Here is a 16,878-nt window from a genome sequence, read left to right as displayed (position 1 = left end):
TTTAAATGCCTGCGGTGACGTCACGCGGCCGCGCGCTCCCCCGGGAGCACAACAAGAGTCACGCTCGCGGCCGCCGGGGCGAGGGGCGGGGCCGGCGCGCGGAGCAGCCGCTGATTGGCGGGAGCCGCCGGGCCCCGCCCCTCGCTGCGTCGCGCGGCGCCGCGCGGCCCGTCCCCGCTCGCGCGGCCCGTCGCGGTCCGAGGATGCGGGAGGCGCCCGCGCTGCCCCGCGGCCCCGCCGCCCCCGGCGCGCCCGGGCCCGGGGCCGTGCCCGGCTTCCTCGCCAAGCTCTGGGCCTTGCTGGAGGATCCGGACAGCGACGACGTCATCTGCTGGAGCAGGGTGAGGCGGCCGCTCGGGCCCGGCCCGGGGAGGCCCGCGCGAAGGACTCGAGGGTGATGGGGACGCCGGGCCGGGGCTGCGGACGGCGGCCGAGGGTCCCCGGCTGCCCGGAGCGTGCCGAGCCCGCTTCCCCGCCCCGCTTGCGGTGGTGCGGGCGGACCGGCGTGCTCGGGGCCGTGCCCGGGCCCTCCCCGCGTGCGGCCCGCGGCGGCGGTGCTGGCGCAGCGGGACATCCCCGGGGGCACTCCCGAATTCCCGCTCAGCAGTTCCCAGTGGGGAAATGCCGCTGGCAGGAGCCATTAAGTGTCCATTTTCCTTCCGTAGCGGGGCGGATGTGCCCCGCGGGCACAGGGCATGGGCACTCTGACCAGACACGCGCTGTGTTTACTTTCGTTCCCTGTCATTTTTAAATCTGTAGGATTTTTCTCCTTTTTTTTTTTCCAGCCGTTTGTCCTTTATAAAGGCAAAGATTAAAAGAAGCACAGTATTTTGTTTTCTTCGTGAACAACGTAAAAGTGATGCAAAAAGCTCTTCCTGTTTCCAGGAAGTTTGGTCTTGAGCATATGATAAATCTGGCACTGCTGGTGCCACACTTACCCCTGGTCACCGCTGGGTTGTGTTGTCTGAACTTCGGTAACTGAGCAACGTTACGTGGTTATTTTTAGTGATGACATAGCACATACAATGGAAGAATCTTGTCAGGAGCTGGGCAGGCTGATGAAGGGAGATGAAATCTCTTTAGTGGCATGAATTCCATTTGGCTTGTGCAATGCTTGTGTTTTCTGGGGATAAAGGGAGCGGGTTTTTAGAACAATTTTGCTTTGGATTAAGATCGGTGTGTCAGGGCTTTAAGAAAATTCCCTGTTCAGTAGAAGCGTTCTGTGTAATTATGTCTCTGAATTCAAATTTTTTAGTCCAGTCCCAGGTGTTCCCACAGACAGTTCACGTGGTGAAGTCTTTTGCCTTTTTCTGCTGTCAGAACGGTCTCTGCTGATTTATGATCTTCACTTAAGAGCAACTCCTTAGAAAAGCTGAGCTTATTCACTAACTGTTACTTCTGCTTGTTTCCTAGAATGGCGAGAATTTCTGCATTCTGGATGAGCAGAGGTTTGCCAAGGAGCTGCTCCCCAAGTACTTCAAACACAACAATATCTCCAGCTTCATACGGCAGCTCAACATGTGTAAGCATCAGCGTTTCCTACGCACTCTGTCTGCCAAGTTCATAGCTACTTGGCTTTGGTTTGGATTTCTTTAAACAAGTAAATGGACTTGGCAAGTTTTTCGTCCTTAAAAACCTGAGCCCTGGCCTTAAGTTTGCAAAAGAAAAGACTGATGTTAGAACATGGTTTAGTGTTTGGTTTTTGTGTTTTAGCTCCAAGTCCTTTTGAGTAACAGCTGTAAGAATATGTGCTGGTGCCTAGAGGTAGCATGAGGTTCCCTGAGCTCTACTGTTGCTCTTGCAGCAAGCAGGTGTGTACCCAGGGGAGTAGAGAGCACCTAGAATGTGAAGAATAATTGCCTGGATTTTGGGGCTACCACTGCTCTTGCCTGCTTTGCTGTGTTGGACCCAGATCAGTCCCACTGATGGGCCAAGCTGCACGACATTTCTCACTGTGTTTTCTCTGCTCAACTTGTGAGCATCATGTGGCAGTGTTGCATAGCACACGTGCAGTGTGGCCAGGCAGAGGGGTGCAGTGAGGGTGGCTCAAGGGCACAGTGCAGCATGCAGGGCTGCAGCAACCAACAGGAATAACTGCAGAAGCTTCTGGAACCAGTGGAGGGACAAACAGCACAGGAGATGCTGCCTTATTTAGGATTTCAGACTGACAGGGAGAAGCTCTCTGTCCTTGCCCAGCAGGTTTGCCTGATCTCTCTAGCTGATGCCTGTATAGGTTTTGTAACCTATAGCACATCTGTTTAGTCTCTGGACAGAGGGTAGATGCTTCTGTTCGTGTCATGTGCTTGTTTTTGTAAGATCCATCACTTGAGTGACAGAGGATAATCCAAAGAAACAGTCGTCTCTTCCCTTGTAGGATACATTAAAAAAAAAAACAAAAACAAATATTTCTGTGTAGTTATGCAATGTGGTGGCAGCTTCCTTTTCCTGCTGGATCTATCCTGGCTTTCTAATAATAGTTGGAGTGCATTAATTGTGTTAAAATCTTGACTGAGGAGAGACATGGATTGGCCTGTCAGCTGAATCATGCATCTACCCTGTGGTGTTTGAGCAGTGATGGAAATAGAACTGGCAATATCTTACTTTGTGCAGGCAGTCTAGTGTGTAGAGGGTACTTTGCTGCAGGTGTTTGCATAGGCAGGCAAGGAATTAACTTCTCTGCCTTGCTTTATTCTGTAGACCATGATGATACGTGACAGCATTTGTTTTGATTTGTACTTGTCAGGGATAAAAGGGAAAGTATACCATTCCTCTGCATCCACTGGGACATGATTCTATTCAAGATATTGTAATAAATCTAATTTCTAACTAACTGTTGTGAAGGTTTGTACGTGGCTGTGATGATTTGGTCATGGCTGCCTTGCCCACGGACACACACTGGCCTCTGCTGTGCAGTTGCATGTGCAGCCTGCCAAGGACAGGCAGTGCTATTGTGGACATGTCCTCTAGCTGTGAAGATCAGAGCAATGGAATCATTGAGCACCAAGAAGGGCTACCTTGGCTGTTTTTCATAGTTTCTGCTCCCAGTAACTGTAGTGCAGTGGGTGTTTTGGTCGCACTGGACTTTTCTTAAGCTGTATTTCAACTGGAAGAAATGGCTTTGTTGATTTCCTCTCCACAGATGGTTTCAGGAAGGTGATTGCTCTGGAGAATGGTATCATTACAGCAGAGAAAAGCTCAGTCATTGAGTTCCAGCACCCTTTCTTCAAGCAAGGGAAGGCACATTTACTGGAAAACATCAAGCGCAAGGTATAGTCTAAGCGCATATTTACTTCACTTAGTTACGAAAAGTGGCTTATCAGGAGTTCATATGGGTGTTTCAAACACAGACAGAAAATAGCATGGGAACCAAGGTAGCTCCCTCATGATGCCAGGCCAGTGCTTAGACAAAACCTGCTCTGCTCTTAGTTGTGAACTGGGGTAGGACCGTGTTCTGCATGGTCATCAAACCACAGCCCTTCTCCACAGAGTTCATATCCCTGATTGCAGCTTAGCATGGTCTGCAGTTCTGTCAGCATCTCTGAGAAAGGTACAAAGTAGAAGAAGCAAAGGAAAATACATTCCCATTTGTCACTCATTGAAAATTAGCAAGAGCATCAGTAGTAACCTGTTGATTTGGATGAGTTTGCTTAAAGTATATTGCTCCTCCAAAACGGTGTTGCCACTAAGCTACATCCTTATGATCACTTTCTGCTTTTCTTTTGTACGTTCAGGCCTTGTCTGACCTGTATCTGCACAGATATTTATCCTCTATTGGCACATTACAGCCCATAATATCCTGAGGAAGAGAGTATCATGATACATCACGTTGACATTTGAACAGCAGAATCTTTTCCTTAGGCTGTCGTCCGGTGTGGCTGCATTGCCCAGGGTAATAAAAGCCCAGCGTAGGCTGGAGATCCACAATTATGTTTGGATTGATTCTTCACTGAGCTGCCCCTGCTTGGAGCCAGGATCGATGGAGTGGCGCTGGCTCGGGCCTGTGCCCCCCGCTGCCGTGACCGGCGTGTCCCAGCCTGCACGCCTGGCAGGGCAGGTGCACGGTGACGTCAGGTGTGGCACCATGTGTCCCAGGGGTGGTGCACTGGGTGGAGTGTTCTAGATGGAAAGACAAAAGCTCTGCTCAGTGCCAAGGACATTGGTGTGAAGTGTTGAATTGGTTGGTGAAAGATATTCTTTGTTGCACAGGAAATGTTAAGTGATTTTTTTTTTTTTTGTAAAGCATTAATTTTCTTGCTCTTCTACTGCCTGGAATGGGGCCATATTCCAGTATTGGCTATAAATGTATTTCAAGCCTCTCTCTGGAATGCAGGTTTGAATGCAGGACTTGCTTTACTTACTGCCTTTCACTTTTATCTCTGCTGGTGTGCAGATACCCTGTGTGCTGTCATAGAATACCAGAACGGTTTGAGTTGGAAGGCACCTTAGAGTTCATCTCATTCCAGCCACTGCCATGGGCCAGGACACCTCTCACTAGACCAGGTTGCTCCAAGCCCCATCCAGCCAGGGACAGGAATGGGACAGCCAAGTTTCCCTGGGCAGCCTGTGCCAGTGCCTCAGCACCCAAGGACTGGACACCCTGATTAGCCAGCTGGGGACTCTGAAGAGCACTTCCTTGTACTTGGGCAGAATTTATATTGGCCCTTGGTTTTTTGGAGGCTAGCTGGCTGCATTTGGAGTTTCCACCCACTTCCTACAACTTTTGGTTGTCGTCCCACAGAGGGATGGTGTGCTGAAGAGAAATCAGACATCCTTGAATTCCATTTGGGATGCATCCTCTGTACATTAGCATAATTTATTAACTGCAGCAAACAGCAAAGCATCTAGACTGCAGACAGGGAGGAGAACTGTCAGACCCTTCAGTGCATCCTTTGCACCATGGGACTGTGTCAAGAAAGTAGCTAGTCATGTCTGAGAAGTGATTGCACAACAGCTGTGTTCTGTTCCAGCACAAAGGGATGGGATGTTGGTTTATAACACCGTTGGTTCGTTTCTGACCATTCCACTGCCCTTTGGAAGAAAAGATGTGTGAGCCAACCTGCACAGAAGTTACCTCACACCTCAGCAGGCCAATACCACATTGGTGCTTTCGCCTGCCCCATGGAATCCACATGAGATGTTTTCCCAGCCTCCTTGGAGTTTAGAAGAGTAACAGGAAAACTCCCAGCAGGCTCTAGGTTGGGAGGGACACCTGATACGACTCCATGTGGCTGAATTATAGTCAGTATTTGGCAAAATGATATTCAAAATTATGGCCACAAAAGCTGAATGTGTCATTCAGACATGTGCATGTGATGCACTATAGACCTGTCTTTTTCAAAGTCCTGAATTGTGTTGCAGCCAACAATGCTTCTGCTGCAGAGAGAGTTGCTGAAGGAGCTGGAAAATGTTTAATATAGAAGTGCAGGAAGGAGATGGTGAACCTTTTGCTCTCTGGTGGCTTTTCCGCCATTGTTTGAAGCAGCAGCATTCATGATTGTGCTGTGAGCAGATGAGCGGTTTGGACTCTTCCTTCTGCAGACAAGTCTCCATAACTTTGGAATGTCACTGAGCAGAGAGGTAGCAGAGGAAACACCAATAGGAGAATCTGCAGTTCAACTGGTGTGGGATAAATTTTCAGATTGAGTAGGATGCATCTAACTAGACACCTTCATCTCCCGGTTACTTACTGGAAATTTGTTACTCCTTTGCTGGCAGATTTACCCACGCCTAGAAGGAACATGATCATCTTGTTCTTCCACTATCAGCTGTGGGGTTTTTTTGGCTGGTGTTCACTCTGTGACACTAGAGGGCAAAATGTCACCAGGCCTGGCAGGGAACCCCCAGGGAAAGCCCTTTGCAGTCTGTGGTTTTTATTGTGAATTACAGTCATGAATCTACTGTCTCCATGTACAAAGTGCTAATCTCCTGTTTTCATTGGCATCCTGTTTTGTTCATACAGTGGAGCCTGTCCTAAGGATTGTCACCTGTAGCAGTTGTGGTGCAGTTTTGTGCCATGTAAGAATTGCAGTCTTACCTGGTCTTTTAATGGGCCTTGGTCCTGCCCTACAGTCTGGCTGCACTCTCCCTGCAGCAAGAAGCATGCACTGTTTGTAGTAAAGTGTGTATACCTATTCCAGGTGTCTGCAGTGAGAACTGAGGATCTCAAGGTCTGCACAGAGGATTTGCACAAAGTCCTGTCTGAGGTGCAGGAGATGAGAGAGCAGCAGAACAACATGGATGTCAGGCTGGCTAACATGAAGAGGTAGACTCGGCTGTTTCGGGGTGCTCATGCATTGAATGTTGCTTGTATCTGATGGAGATTGGCTAAATATGGGTTTCATTTGAACTGGAAACAGGTGAAGCTATATTTTTCCTAAGAATGCCCATTCCACCCCACACAATATTCTGAATCTTGTTTGGTTTTGTAATTCAGTTACAGACTGGAGATTTAGACTGGGTGTTTGTTGGCTGCCTTGAGATTTCACTCTGGTTGCCAGCACCTGTAGTAGTTTTTAGGTCAATAAAAGCATTTCATTTTTTGAATAAAGACAGGGTTAGATGCAGTGAGAGACAATTGGTGTTTTGTTTTCTTTCTAACTGAAAGTAGACCTTGCACATCCTCATCTCTGTTCTCTCAGATGCCCTTCATATAGGTATTGGTAATTCGTTCAGGTCATTGGTATGCCAGCAGATATCAACCAGAGTCCAGGAGATACCTTTCTCTCTCTGTTCCTTAAGAAAAAAAAAACCAGCCAAGCCCCTTGAACACCACCTTTAGATCTGTCCCAAGGCTGTCAGTGTTTGGAAACAGGCTGAGTGTAACACAAAGTCCTTATTCAACAGCTTTAAGGCTTTGAAGGAATACCTCAGATCAAGATTATTGATGGAGCAGCAGAGGATGAGGGTGTCCTTTTTAAGTGAGTGTTTCATGCTGCTGATGGAAAATGGAGTTAAGTTAACCCAGAGTTAATATTAGTGGATCGAGTTAACTGAGGGTTAGTTATCCACAGAGGGAATGTTGCCATTGGTTCTGCAAGGTACTCTAAAAGTTTGAAAGCTGTAAAACTAGAGCATATAAAGTAAACTCTGTTCATCCTCTGTCTTCTGATTTATTCTGCATTGCAGAGAAAATAAGGCCCTGTGGAAAGAAGTGGCAGTTCTAAGGCAGAAGCACAGTCAACAACAGAAGCTGCTGTCTAAGGTACCATTGCAGCATCTTCAGTGCTACCATCCTTATTCCTGCCTCTGTGATACTTCATGGCATTCTTTGCTTATGTAGAATGACAAATGACACAGAGCTGAACAGGCTGTATTAATACAGCATAAAGAAAATGTTCACAGTTCCTGAGTGTCCCAGAAGTAGCACAGTAAAGAACCACGAGCAAAGCACTAAGGAAAAGTCATAGTAGGATGTCAGTATGTGGAGACAGTGCATGGTAACAGGAGCCCAGAACTTGAGAGATTGCAGGCACATGGAATGGAGTCTGTGAAAGATCTTGGACCAGGATACACTTAGACCACTTGAGAAGTTGAACTTGGAACGCAGAAACTGTAGGAGTTTGCACGCTGGAAAAAAATTTTCTCTGGTTTATTCCTCAGCTGTTTCTGGTCTGGAATCCTCTAGTGATTTGTGCTGCTATATTGCATTTCAAAAAAAAAACAACTGTGCAAGTGGGCTAATTTTTCTATGCAGTTTGTAACTCTTGCTTTGTTCTTTAAAATACAATTGCAAATGTTTTTTTAAAATACCTGTTAATTTCTGTCATGTAACTATATCATTTTATAGTAAAATCTGAATTAAGAATTTAATATTAGGATTGCTATGCTGACCATTTGGTTTTGGCTTTCTTTTGTCTTTCCTTTTAGATTCTTCAATTTATACTAAGTTTGATGCGAGGAAATTATATTGTTGGGGTCAAAAGAAAAAGGTAATTACTTGATAGGTCCCAGACCAATGTCAGATGTGAATTGTAGGGATAAATCAGTTTCTATTGTGTGACAGGTAATTTTATCACTTGTATATTCAAACTTGAAAAAGTTGATGGAAGTTCAGTCAAGCACAAAATAAGTATTTCCTCCTTATCGTTAAAACAGGTGGAAAGGGAATATTCTATAAAGTTTCAATTCCAAAGGGCACAGTTATCAGAAATGGTGAATCTCAAAATGTGCACGTGTGACTGACTTCCTCCAGACCACAGTGTGTGTGTAGGACAGGCTGCCTGCAGTACCCTTCCTGACACACAATTTTTTTCCCAAAAGCCAGGCTTCTTAGGAGGGCAAGAATGATCACCATTACTGCCTGTCTTTGGCACTGCTGCAGCTCTTCCCTCTGGCAGGCAGGATGAACTAAAGCTGTGCTTTGTCTCAGGTCTCTCACGGATGCTGCAGGTGCTTCACCCTCCAAGTACAGTCGTCAGTATGTCCGCATCCCTGTGGAGAGTGGCCAAGCTGTAAGTCTGCCCAGGGACAGAGGCAGTGGGTTGGACAGGATGATACACAGTGATATCAGTCTTCCTTATAGCTAAAAATACCCTAACCTGGTAATCAAATGCTCTCCCTTTTGTAATGGGCAGCTTTAGAGCAACACGCTGGCTGTAGAATCATGCAGATCAGTGCAACTGGTCACAGATGAAATGTGAACAGGAAAGAGAATGCAAGGAGAATGGGGCTTCAGTATGAGAAAAGGTCCAAGCCTGTGGTTTACTCATTCTGTGCTGTATCTGCAGATGGCTTTTTCTGAACATAGTGCAGCTGAAGAGGATGGAAATGGTACAGGTCTGATAATCCGAGATATCACTGACACCCTGGAAAATGCCACCAATGGCCTCCTTGCTGTGGCACACACGAGTGACAGAGCCAGGTATGTCCAAAGTGTATGAAGTATTTATGCCTGGGTTAATAACTGGGTAGTTATGTTAATGTTGGCATTCCATCTGGATTCTGGGAAACAGAATGTCTCTCTGAATGTGCATTTGTGCATGACAGGCCTGTTGTAGGCTTTCCCTTTGCAGCATGTAGCCTTGACACAGACATTGTCAGAGCTCATGTCTCTTCAGGAGTCCCTGGAGGCCTGACAGCCTGATGGGCCTTGCAGGTTTAATTTGCTGAGGCTTTTCTGTCTGTTCAGCAAATGAACACATACTTGACTTTTCAACTGAACAGGGACTTGAATGCATACATAGGTTTCTAATAATCCAAAATGTATATAGATTGCTAACAAATCAAGGTGTATAGTTGTAGCTCCAGTTTCAATACTGCTCTCACTAAGCATATCCTAGGGAAGGCATTCTCTGTGTGGCAACAGATTTTACTGGAAACCCATTTAATTGTTAATGCCCAGAGTAAAATATGGACTGATTTGGAATATTCTTCTTTCCAGAGTCTGTCTGTTAGGAGTTTCCCTCCTGCCTAATTCCTATATACTATATTGCTGCTTTTTGCCTGGGAAAAAAAGAGGTGTTTGCTCTGATATATGATGTCTGTATAAGCTGTAGTAAGAGATTCTTCATCTGCCACTTCGGTGCTTTTTCTAAAGACCAGTTTGTTACTTGAATCCTTGACTGGCCTAATCTTATTAAGATTTGAGATACTAAACCTGAAATGAATAGTAATGCAGTTGATAAATTCTCCTATGTGTTGTTTCTGTTTGGGTCACATTTTAGAGAGCCACAGGCAGCTCTAGATCCTGGCTTACCTCTTTGTCAAGTATCACAGCCAAGTGAGTTAAGTTGTGCAGAGCCTGTCTCATCAGTTCCTGTAAACGATGTCACCAAATCCGGCGAAATAGGCACGGCTGCTGTGGAGCTCCACACTGCACAGCCAAATGCTCCAGAGGACCCTGTGTCAGTAATTGACTCCATCTTGAATGAGAACAACTCTGGAAACCAAAATGATCCTTTGCTGGACAGGTATTAACTTGTTTCTGAAAAGTGTTATGCTGTTGTCACCTCATGGGATGCTGTCAAGAGTTCTGGAGGGTGTGTTGTTTGGCAGAACATAGGGAATTAGGTTTTGAATTGTCATTGACCAAGTGAATTCTCTGCACCTTTGTTACCAGGGCTTGAAAAAGTCAAGTGTTGGCATCACACCTTGAAAAAGGGCAAGTGTCTCTGTCACCTTCATGGTAACGTGTGCCTGACTGCTGGTGCATCCATCAGTGCGTCCCATCAGCCCACTGCTGTCACTGCCAGGTGCTGCCAAGCAGCAGGTGCAAGGCACTGATCTCAGGCTGGCATTGTGGGCACTTTGTTCCTGGGACCTGGATGTGGATTATCCTGGTGGTCATCTCACTGTTCCTTTTCCTTCTCTGCCCCTCATTTGTACAAAGCTGCTTCCTGTGTGCCCTGTCAGATCACACAGGCCTGGATCAGGGGTGCAGGCTGTGAGTTCCTGCCCCACTGTGGCTGCACAGGAGAGCTGTATCAAGGACAAAGCTTTAACCCTTGCTCCTACAGCTCTTCTGCTGTGGTCAGCAGCAGGTAGGAGGGTCTGGGGTGGTGTCCCAGCACTCATGGTCTGAAGGCCCTGCTGTATCTTCCCTCCTGCACTGCAGGATGTGGGCCAGTGCCTTGGAACTGCCTGTTCCTCAGTGCTGAGAATTTAGTACAGGAGCACCTCATGGCATAGCAAGACATGCATTGTGGGCACTGTGCCTGCAGCTGCCTTCTCAGGTTCTTCACTGTCCCTCATGTCCTTCCCACTCTCCCTGGAAACATGTCCAGTTTGGCAACAAGCCAATGTTTCAAAGTAGGTAGAGTTCCTTCAGGCCCAGATTATTTCCAGCCCTTTGCTTATCATTTATTGTCCCAGGGCAAAGCCAGCAGACCTTTGTGTAAACAGATACTGGTGTACAGGCTGGGATCTGAGAACATTCACCAGATACTCAAATGAGGGAGGAAGTAGATATGGAAGGAGGAATTGCTTTTTGACCTGGTAGCTGTAGTTGAGCTTGCTGTTCAGGTAGTCTTCCCTTGTACCTGTACCTCAAAGAACTCAAGTGAAAGGTGATACAGGAATGCAATTTCATCCATTTGGCTATTCTGGATTGTAGGCAACCTGCCCTGTGGGGCAAGAGAAGGCCCTGCCTGCCAGCTGTGCCTTACAGTGCTATGTCTTTTTAGAGAGGAAATCCAGGATTTTCTGAACTGCATTGATGCCAGCCTTGAAGAGCTCCAAGCAATGCTGTCAGGGAAGCAGTACAACTTTGGCGCCGAAGCGTTCAGCGACGTGAGTGTCTTCTCACTATTTCTGAGAAATACTGCTCAGGCCGTGTCATGAAATGCTGCTAGCTTATTTCATGTTGTAATGGGTAAGAGTCAGGAGCATCTTGAAAAGCAAATAGTTACAAATAGAATGATTCGTAGATATTCATAGTGTACAAGGTAGTACTGGGAGTCTTTCCAGGTCATGCAGGATTCCTGTTGTACAGAGCTGAAGGGGGTGGAAAAAGGGAAACATTTGCCTCACTTCTCTTTCTCAAGCCTAATTACATACCATCACATCCTGACATACATCCTTGTATTTGATTTAACTGGATGATATGGAGTGAAACTTAGCTGTATTCCTAGAATCACTGGGAAATAGGGTAGCCTTTTCTCCTTCTGTGACCTCAGTTTACTGCCACAGCCTGAAGCTCCCAGCTGAAGGCCCATGGAGGTGCCACTGTCCCCATGCTTCAGTGGAAGGAGCAGCTCACTGGATCCTGCAGTCCTTTCAGGAGTTCTCTGCAGTTTTATTTCAAGAACTTTATTGCTTGACATATGATCTGGTTTTATTTTCAGACATTTAATCCGGAGCTGCCAGCCCTGGATATGAACTTGATGGAAACTCCCCCTGGTATTGAAAATGTAAGAGTAAGATTTACTTATGTGGTGGGGAGGGCAAATGTGATGCTGGGAGTTGAATCTTGCTTGATGGAGCTCAAGGGTGGGAACAGGGTTGATGGCACAGGGTGACACTGCTGGTTCATCTCATCCAGCTGACTCCAAGGCTTCAATTATCAATGCTGGCATGTCAGAATCTAGGAGGGATCTCAAGATAATTTCCAGTCCTACATTCCTAGTGCAGTCATACACTTGGAATGCCTGTCTGAAGACTGAAGGAAAAGTACTAAATGAAAATTGTAGTGCAATATACTGTAGTTGTTCTGAACATGGCTCTATGGGATTTCCTCAGAAGATACACAGAAGTTCAGCACAAACTTACTTCTCTTGGTCCAGTTCCTAAAACTTATTCATACTATTAAAAAAATACCCTTGCAAGTGTTATTTTTGTTGTAGTTCTGAAATAATATTTAAACTAGGATTTCCCAGTAAGAAGAGCTTTGACTACAACTGATGTAAAATGCAGCTGTGTTTAAGCAGTGCCTGCAGAATTCAATTATATGATGAAATCATGTTTAACTCCTATTCCATCAAGACCTATTATAATAAAGCTTCTGGTTTGGACAGTAGAACAAATATTTGCTAATCAGAAGCTTGTTTTGTTTAGTAAGTTAAGTTTGTCTGTATTTCACTGGGCCTCCTTCTGAAAGCTCCTTTGTGCAGGCCTTCATGTGCAATGACAGGCTCACTGCTCAGTTGCTCCGTCTCTCTTTCCTCCTCCTTTCACATCTAATTCTGTTAACCAGTCAGTAAAGATTTCCATTTTGTTGTTGTTAAACATTCTGTATTAACTCTGTCTGCTTTGTTTCAGATGGCAAACTTGGCAGAGAGCACTGAAGGTCTGGGAGCAAGTGAGAGGGAAACAGCAGGAAGCAAAGGTGGGCAGGAAGGAACACTGAGCTCTGTGGCAGCTCCACTCTCTTTGAAAACTGTGTATTGAAATGGAATTGTTGTAGCCTATAGGTAACTCTCCTTGTTTGGTCTGGGCTTAAGCTTTTTGTGAAGACTGTGATGTTTCACTGATCGTGAAGCTGTGCCTCAGCCTTAAAATCCTGTGCCCTGAGGTTTTTCACACAGAAAACATGGGTCCCATCCTGTGTCCCTTTTCACATGGAAACGTGACATGAGTGCCACAGTGGGGAGCAGAGCTGCAAATGCCCTTGTGGCAGTATCTCCTACACAGGCTGTGATCCCCCCAGAGCTGCTCAGGTTTCCACTGCAGAGCTGCCACTGCATGCTGTGAGAGTCAGGGGCATGGAGTGGGCTTCAGGCACTGATGTTTCCAGGCACAGGGGCATTGGCTTCACTCTGACAGCCGTTGGGTGCAGGGTTTGTCCCAGCCCACCTTGGGCTTTCCTGTAGTGCACCAACTTTTAAGCAACATCTCCAGGTGTCTTTGCCTTGAGTAAGAGCCTTCAGTCAGTGAAACAGTTTGAACTCTTTGTTTTTCCCTCAGATATGCAGCTGATCCAGTACAGGGCCAACCCTCTGCTTTCCTTATTTGAAGAGCTGCCTTCAGGTGAAGCTGCAGGGAAGGCAGACGATCCAAAAGACTTTCTGCTGCCTCCCCTGGAGGAGAAGCCTGCTCTCCAGCCTCCATCAGCCAGTGGAACTGTTGTGCCACTTGCAGCTCCAGCAAGCCAGGCCGAGCCTCTGGACACTCTGGGAATGGGTGATCCACCTCTCCTCCCAGAAGATGGGAATGGAGAGTATAAACTGTTTCCACTCCTGCTTCTCAGTCCTGTTGCTAACTTCATAGATGAGGCCTCTGAGATAGAAATTTCTTGAACTCATAGAACATCTGTAACCAGCTTAGTGCTATGGAATAACCGCCAAAGGAGTGGAGCAGCAAAAAGTGTGAGCTTGGTCCTCACCTGCTTCCTGGGGACCCTGCTCTGCACAGACAAATGGAAATTCTCTTGCTGCAAGCAGGGAGCACATCTGGGAGAACTGAACACAAGCTCAACAACAACAAGAGCTGGTGGAGTGAAGGCACCAGACAGAGGGGAAGAACAGCAACCCTGTAAACATACCACAGTATATTCCATAACTTTTTATCCAATATTCTTCTTGCAAGAGGAAATCTGTTTGTATCCCGTTTGTAAAGTTTGGCTGGGTTTTTTTGTTGGGGGGTGGTGTTTGTTTTTATTAGCTGGATAGTAATGTGGTGTGTGATATTTTAAACCTGGGTTTTACTCTTTGGAGAGCCTGCTTCAATAGGTGGCTTGCCTACTGTTTGAAATTAAGTTGTTTTTTAATTTTGTTTTTAATTTGAGATTTCTTTTTTGATAGTTACCGGCTACGATTGTTTGCATCTGCTTAGATTACTTTCATACTCCTAGATTTGCTCCTAGGTTTAGGGAACATTTTTCCTATGGAAAATGACATTTAACTGTGGAGTATTATTTTTTAACATGCTAGCACACATCCATTGCCCTGGATTGTAGGAGTTATGGTAGGAAGTGCTTGCCCTCCTGTGTAGTGCTGATTTCTCATGCACATTGCATGGCAGTTCTGGGGTAACCTGCCCCCAGTTCACAGGTCATGTGTCCTTGGAGAGTGTCAGTAGGATTGATTTATGTTTAGCAAAGGCCAGCAGCTGTCCCTAAAATGAGAAGGGGAGCCCTGGAGTGCCTTGCACTGACTCACATTAAGGTGTCTCTGTGCTGGTAGCAGCTATTGTTCCCTGCCCCTCTATGGACACCAGGTTTCACGCTGCAGTTTCTGCCCGTGGAATCTTAAAGCCAAATCAACCAGATGCATCTGAGTCTCTTGACAATTAATTACATAAACTAGTGTCTACTTCACCAAAAAGTCGTTCCCCAAAGTTTCTTTTGGCACTGTTTCCCAAGTTCTCTGAGCAGTTGCACTGTGGAGCCCAGCCCCAGTGTGTACCAGCAAATTGTGTGCTGGTACCAAGCATGTCACAGCTTCACCAGCCCACACAAACCTGCTGTGTGCTGAAGTGACAGCAAACTGCTGGGGCTGCAAGAGGCCTGGATGCAGGTAGAAACCCCCTTGGATTATATCACCTGATATTTCCTGCCAGCACAGTTACTTTAAATTTTTTCCACTTTTAGGAATTCAGGCTACCTGCAGGCTTTGTTCTCTCTAATGTTCCTGAACCAATAAGTGCTGAGCTCTTTTATGTTCGAGCATCCAAGGCAGATATTCTGAAGCCTGCTAGATAATGCATGTTACCTGTGCTGGCCCAACCTCATTGGATTTGTGCTTCACTGTCCAATCTCTGAGTTGCAGAGGAAGGTCCTGCTCCTGAATGTGTAACACCTTCAGTGTCATTTTATTTCTGTGCTTCTGTACCTGTTCTTACCTCATGACCCTCGTCATTTCCATCTTTTGAATTGCCTTTTGTCAAGTTTGTCTTATTCAAGCCTTCAGAGTCTTTCTTTCACTGACTTGTTGAGGTCAAGGGCTGAATAGTCTCAAGTTTTCATGACCTGAAGGGAGAGGGAGAGGTGAGCGTGTTGCATCTGTCCCAGGTCAGGTTTGGTTTGTTAATTCCTTCCCAAAGGCCACCGTTTTGCCAAGAGTGAATCAGTGAAAACCAGGCTTTTCTGGTGTGCTGTTTGACAGCACCATGCAGACAACAGAGTTCTTTGGGAGGTTGAGCTGTGCCTCTGACTCCCCATGCTGGTTGGACTGTAATTTCTGTGATGGATTAGTGTCATGTTCCTCTCTCTGAGTCATCTCCCCTCAGCGCAGCTCACAGTCAGGTATTGGGTCTGAGTGCATCATGGGTTTTTAATACACTTTCTCTCTTAAGAAGCTAAGAAACCAAGGCTTAGAAAAATTGCAAAAAGAAAAAAAAAGTTTGTAAATCTGTGTGTCTGGTTTATGTACAGGTCCGGGAAAAGTATTTGTGCAACTTTCCTAAGAAAGATTGCAATGGAAAGGGGAAGACTGAATAACAAAAAAACCCACATGCTGAAGTAATTAAACTCAAGAATTGCAAAAAGATTACTGTGTTTCTTGTACATTCTTTGTGTGTGTTCCTGTCTGTGCCAATGTTTCCCAAACCTGCTTACTGATTTTTTTCCAGAATTAAGACCTTTCATGCACCTGGGGCATGGTCTCATGATGCAGCTGCTGCTGGTTCAGGACTAACTAGGGTGATGAGGAAAGTCTAGTGTCTGTTTCCAGAGCGTGGGAGAACAGCACCTGGGACTGGTTTTTTGAAAGAGTTGATGTGAAAGCTCAAAATATCATGTATGCTGAAAAATACAGCAGATGTAGTGCACGTGTGCACATGTTCTCCATAGACCCAGTAGGAAAGGCCCTCAGCTCCATAAGGTATGGATTAAAATATTCACTGGAAATAACAGAAGGAAATGGAACAGCCTAGATCATCTGTAGCATCAGGCAGACCCCAGATCTGGCACCCCTGTGCAGACTCTGCCCAGGGTAACTGGCACCACAAGCATTACAGTTTTTGTGGGATTTTCCTTGAAGTAAGGAACTGTTGATCATTTCCACTGCCAAGAAAAATGATCTTTATACAGAACATGCTGCTCTTCAGGATAAGGACAAGGACACAGCAGTGGAGTTGGCATGTGGAGCTATGGACAGACTCCTCTGCTATGACAAGCTGGCTGAATCTGCAGCCCAGTGCACCTCCTGCCCAGCCTGTGCCCAAGGGCCAGTGGCCAGGCACTGAGTCAGCAGCCCCCATGTGCCAGCCTGGGTGGGGGCACTGCCCCACTGCAGCCTGAGGCTTCACCAGTTTGTCACCCATGACCACAGGGGCCCTGCTGTAGCAGCAGCTTCCTTCCTTCTCCAGCATCAGTGCACACGGCTGCTGCCTGGCTCCTTGGCTTTATCACTCTGTGTCTGGGGAGGAAAGATTGCTCTCCCTTATCATTCACGTGCTGGGAATCCACAGAACGCTCCCAGGCGTGGCGAGTGCAGACTGAGAAAGTGCCAAGTTCTTGCATGCTCCTTTCAGATCTACTTTTGCACTGTTTCAGCCCAACCCTCC

General features: G+C 46.4%; 1 protein-coding gene across 1 annotated transcript; it reads left to right on the top strand.

Annotated features, from left to right (window-relative positions):
* The first annotated feature begins 203 nt into the window (after nucleotides 1-203).
* On the top strand, nucleotides 204-15,860 carry LOC128814408 (heat shock factor protein 3-like). The gene is made up of 13 exons (XM_053990219.1): nucleotides 204-341; nucleotides 1,414-1,522; nucleotides 3,140-3,267; nucleotides 6,138-6,262; nucleotides 7,126-7,201; nucleotides 7,867-7,928; nucleotides 8,369-8,450; nucleotides 8,727-8,860; nucleotides 9,663-9,908; nucleotides 11,121-11,226; nucleotides 11,781-11,846; nucleotides 12,694-12,760; nucleotides 13,339-15,860. Exons 1-13 carry the CDS (start codon nucleotides 204-206, stop codon nucleotides 13,668-13,670), a joined length of 1,671 nt encoding a protein of 556 aa, XP_053846194.1. The 3' UTR covers nucleotides 13,671-15,860.
* Nucleotides 15,861-16,878: the final 1,018 nt, after the last annotated feature.

Source organism: Vidua macroura, chromosome 14, assembly GCF_024509145.1.
Source record: "Vidua macroura isolate BioBank_ID:100142 chromosome 14, ASM2450914v1, whole genome shotgun sequence".
Classification (NCBI taxonomy): Eukaryota; Metazoa; Chordata; class Aves; order Passeriformes; family Viduidae; genus Vidua; species Vidua macroura.
The sequence above is the reverse complement of the archived record's forward strand: the minus strand, read 5'-3'. Positions and strand labels throughout refer to the sequence as shown.

Bases quoted from the DNA above. Each gene is read 5' to 3' on its own strand.
- LOC128814408 (XM_053990219.1), top strand. From the start codon at position 204: ATGCGGGAGGCGCCCGCGCTGCCCCGCGGCCCCGCCGCCCCCGGCGCG. The intron at 3,268-6,137 runs GTATAGTCTAAG...TACCTATTCCAG, and splicing joins TGGAAAACATCAAGCGCAAG to GTGTCTGCAGTGAGAACTGA. The intron at 6,263-7,125 runs GTAGACTCGGCT...TCTGCATTGCAG, and splicing joins AGGCTGGCTAACATGAAGAG to AGAAAATAAGGCCCTGTGGA.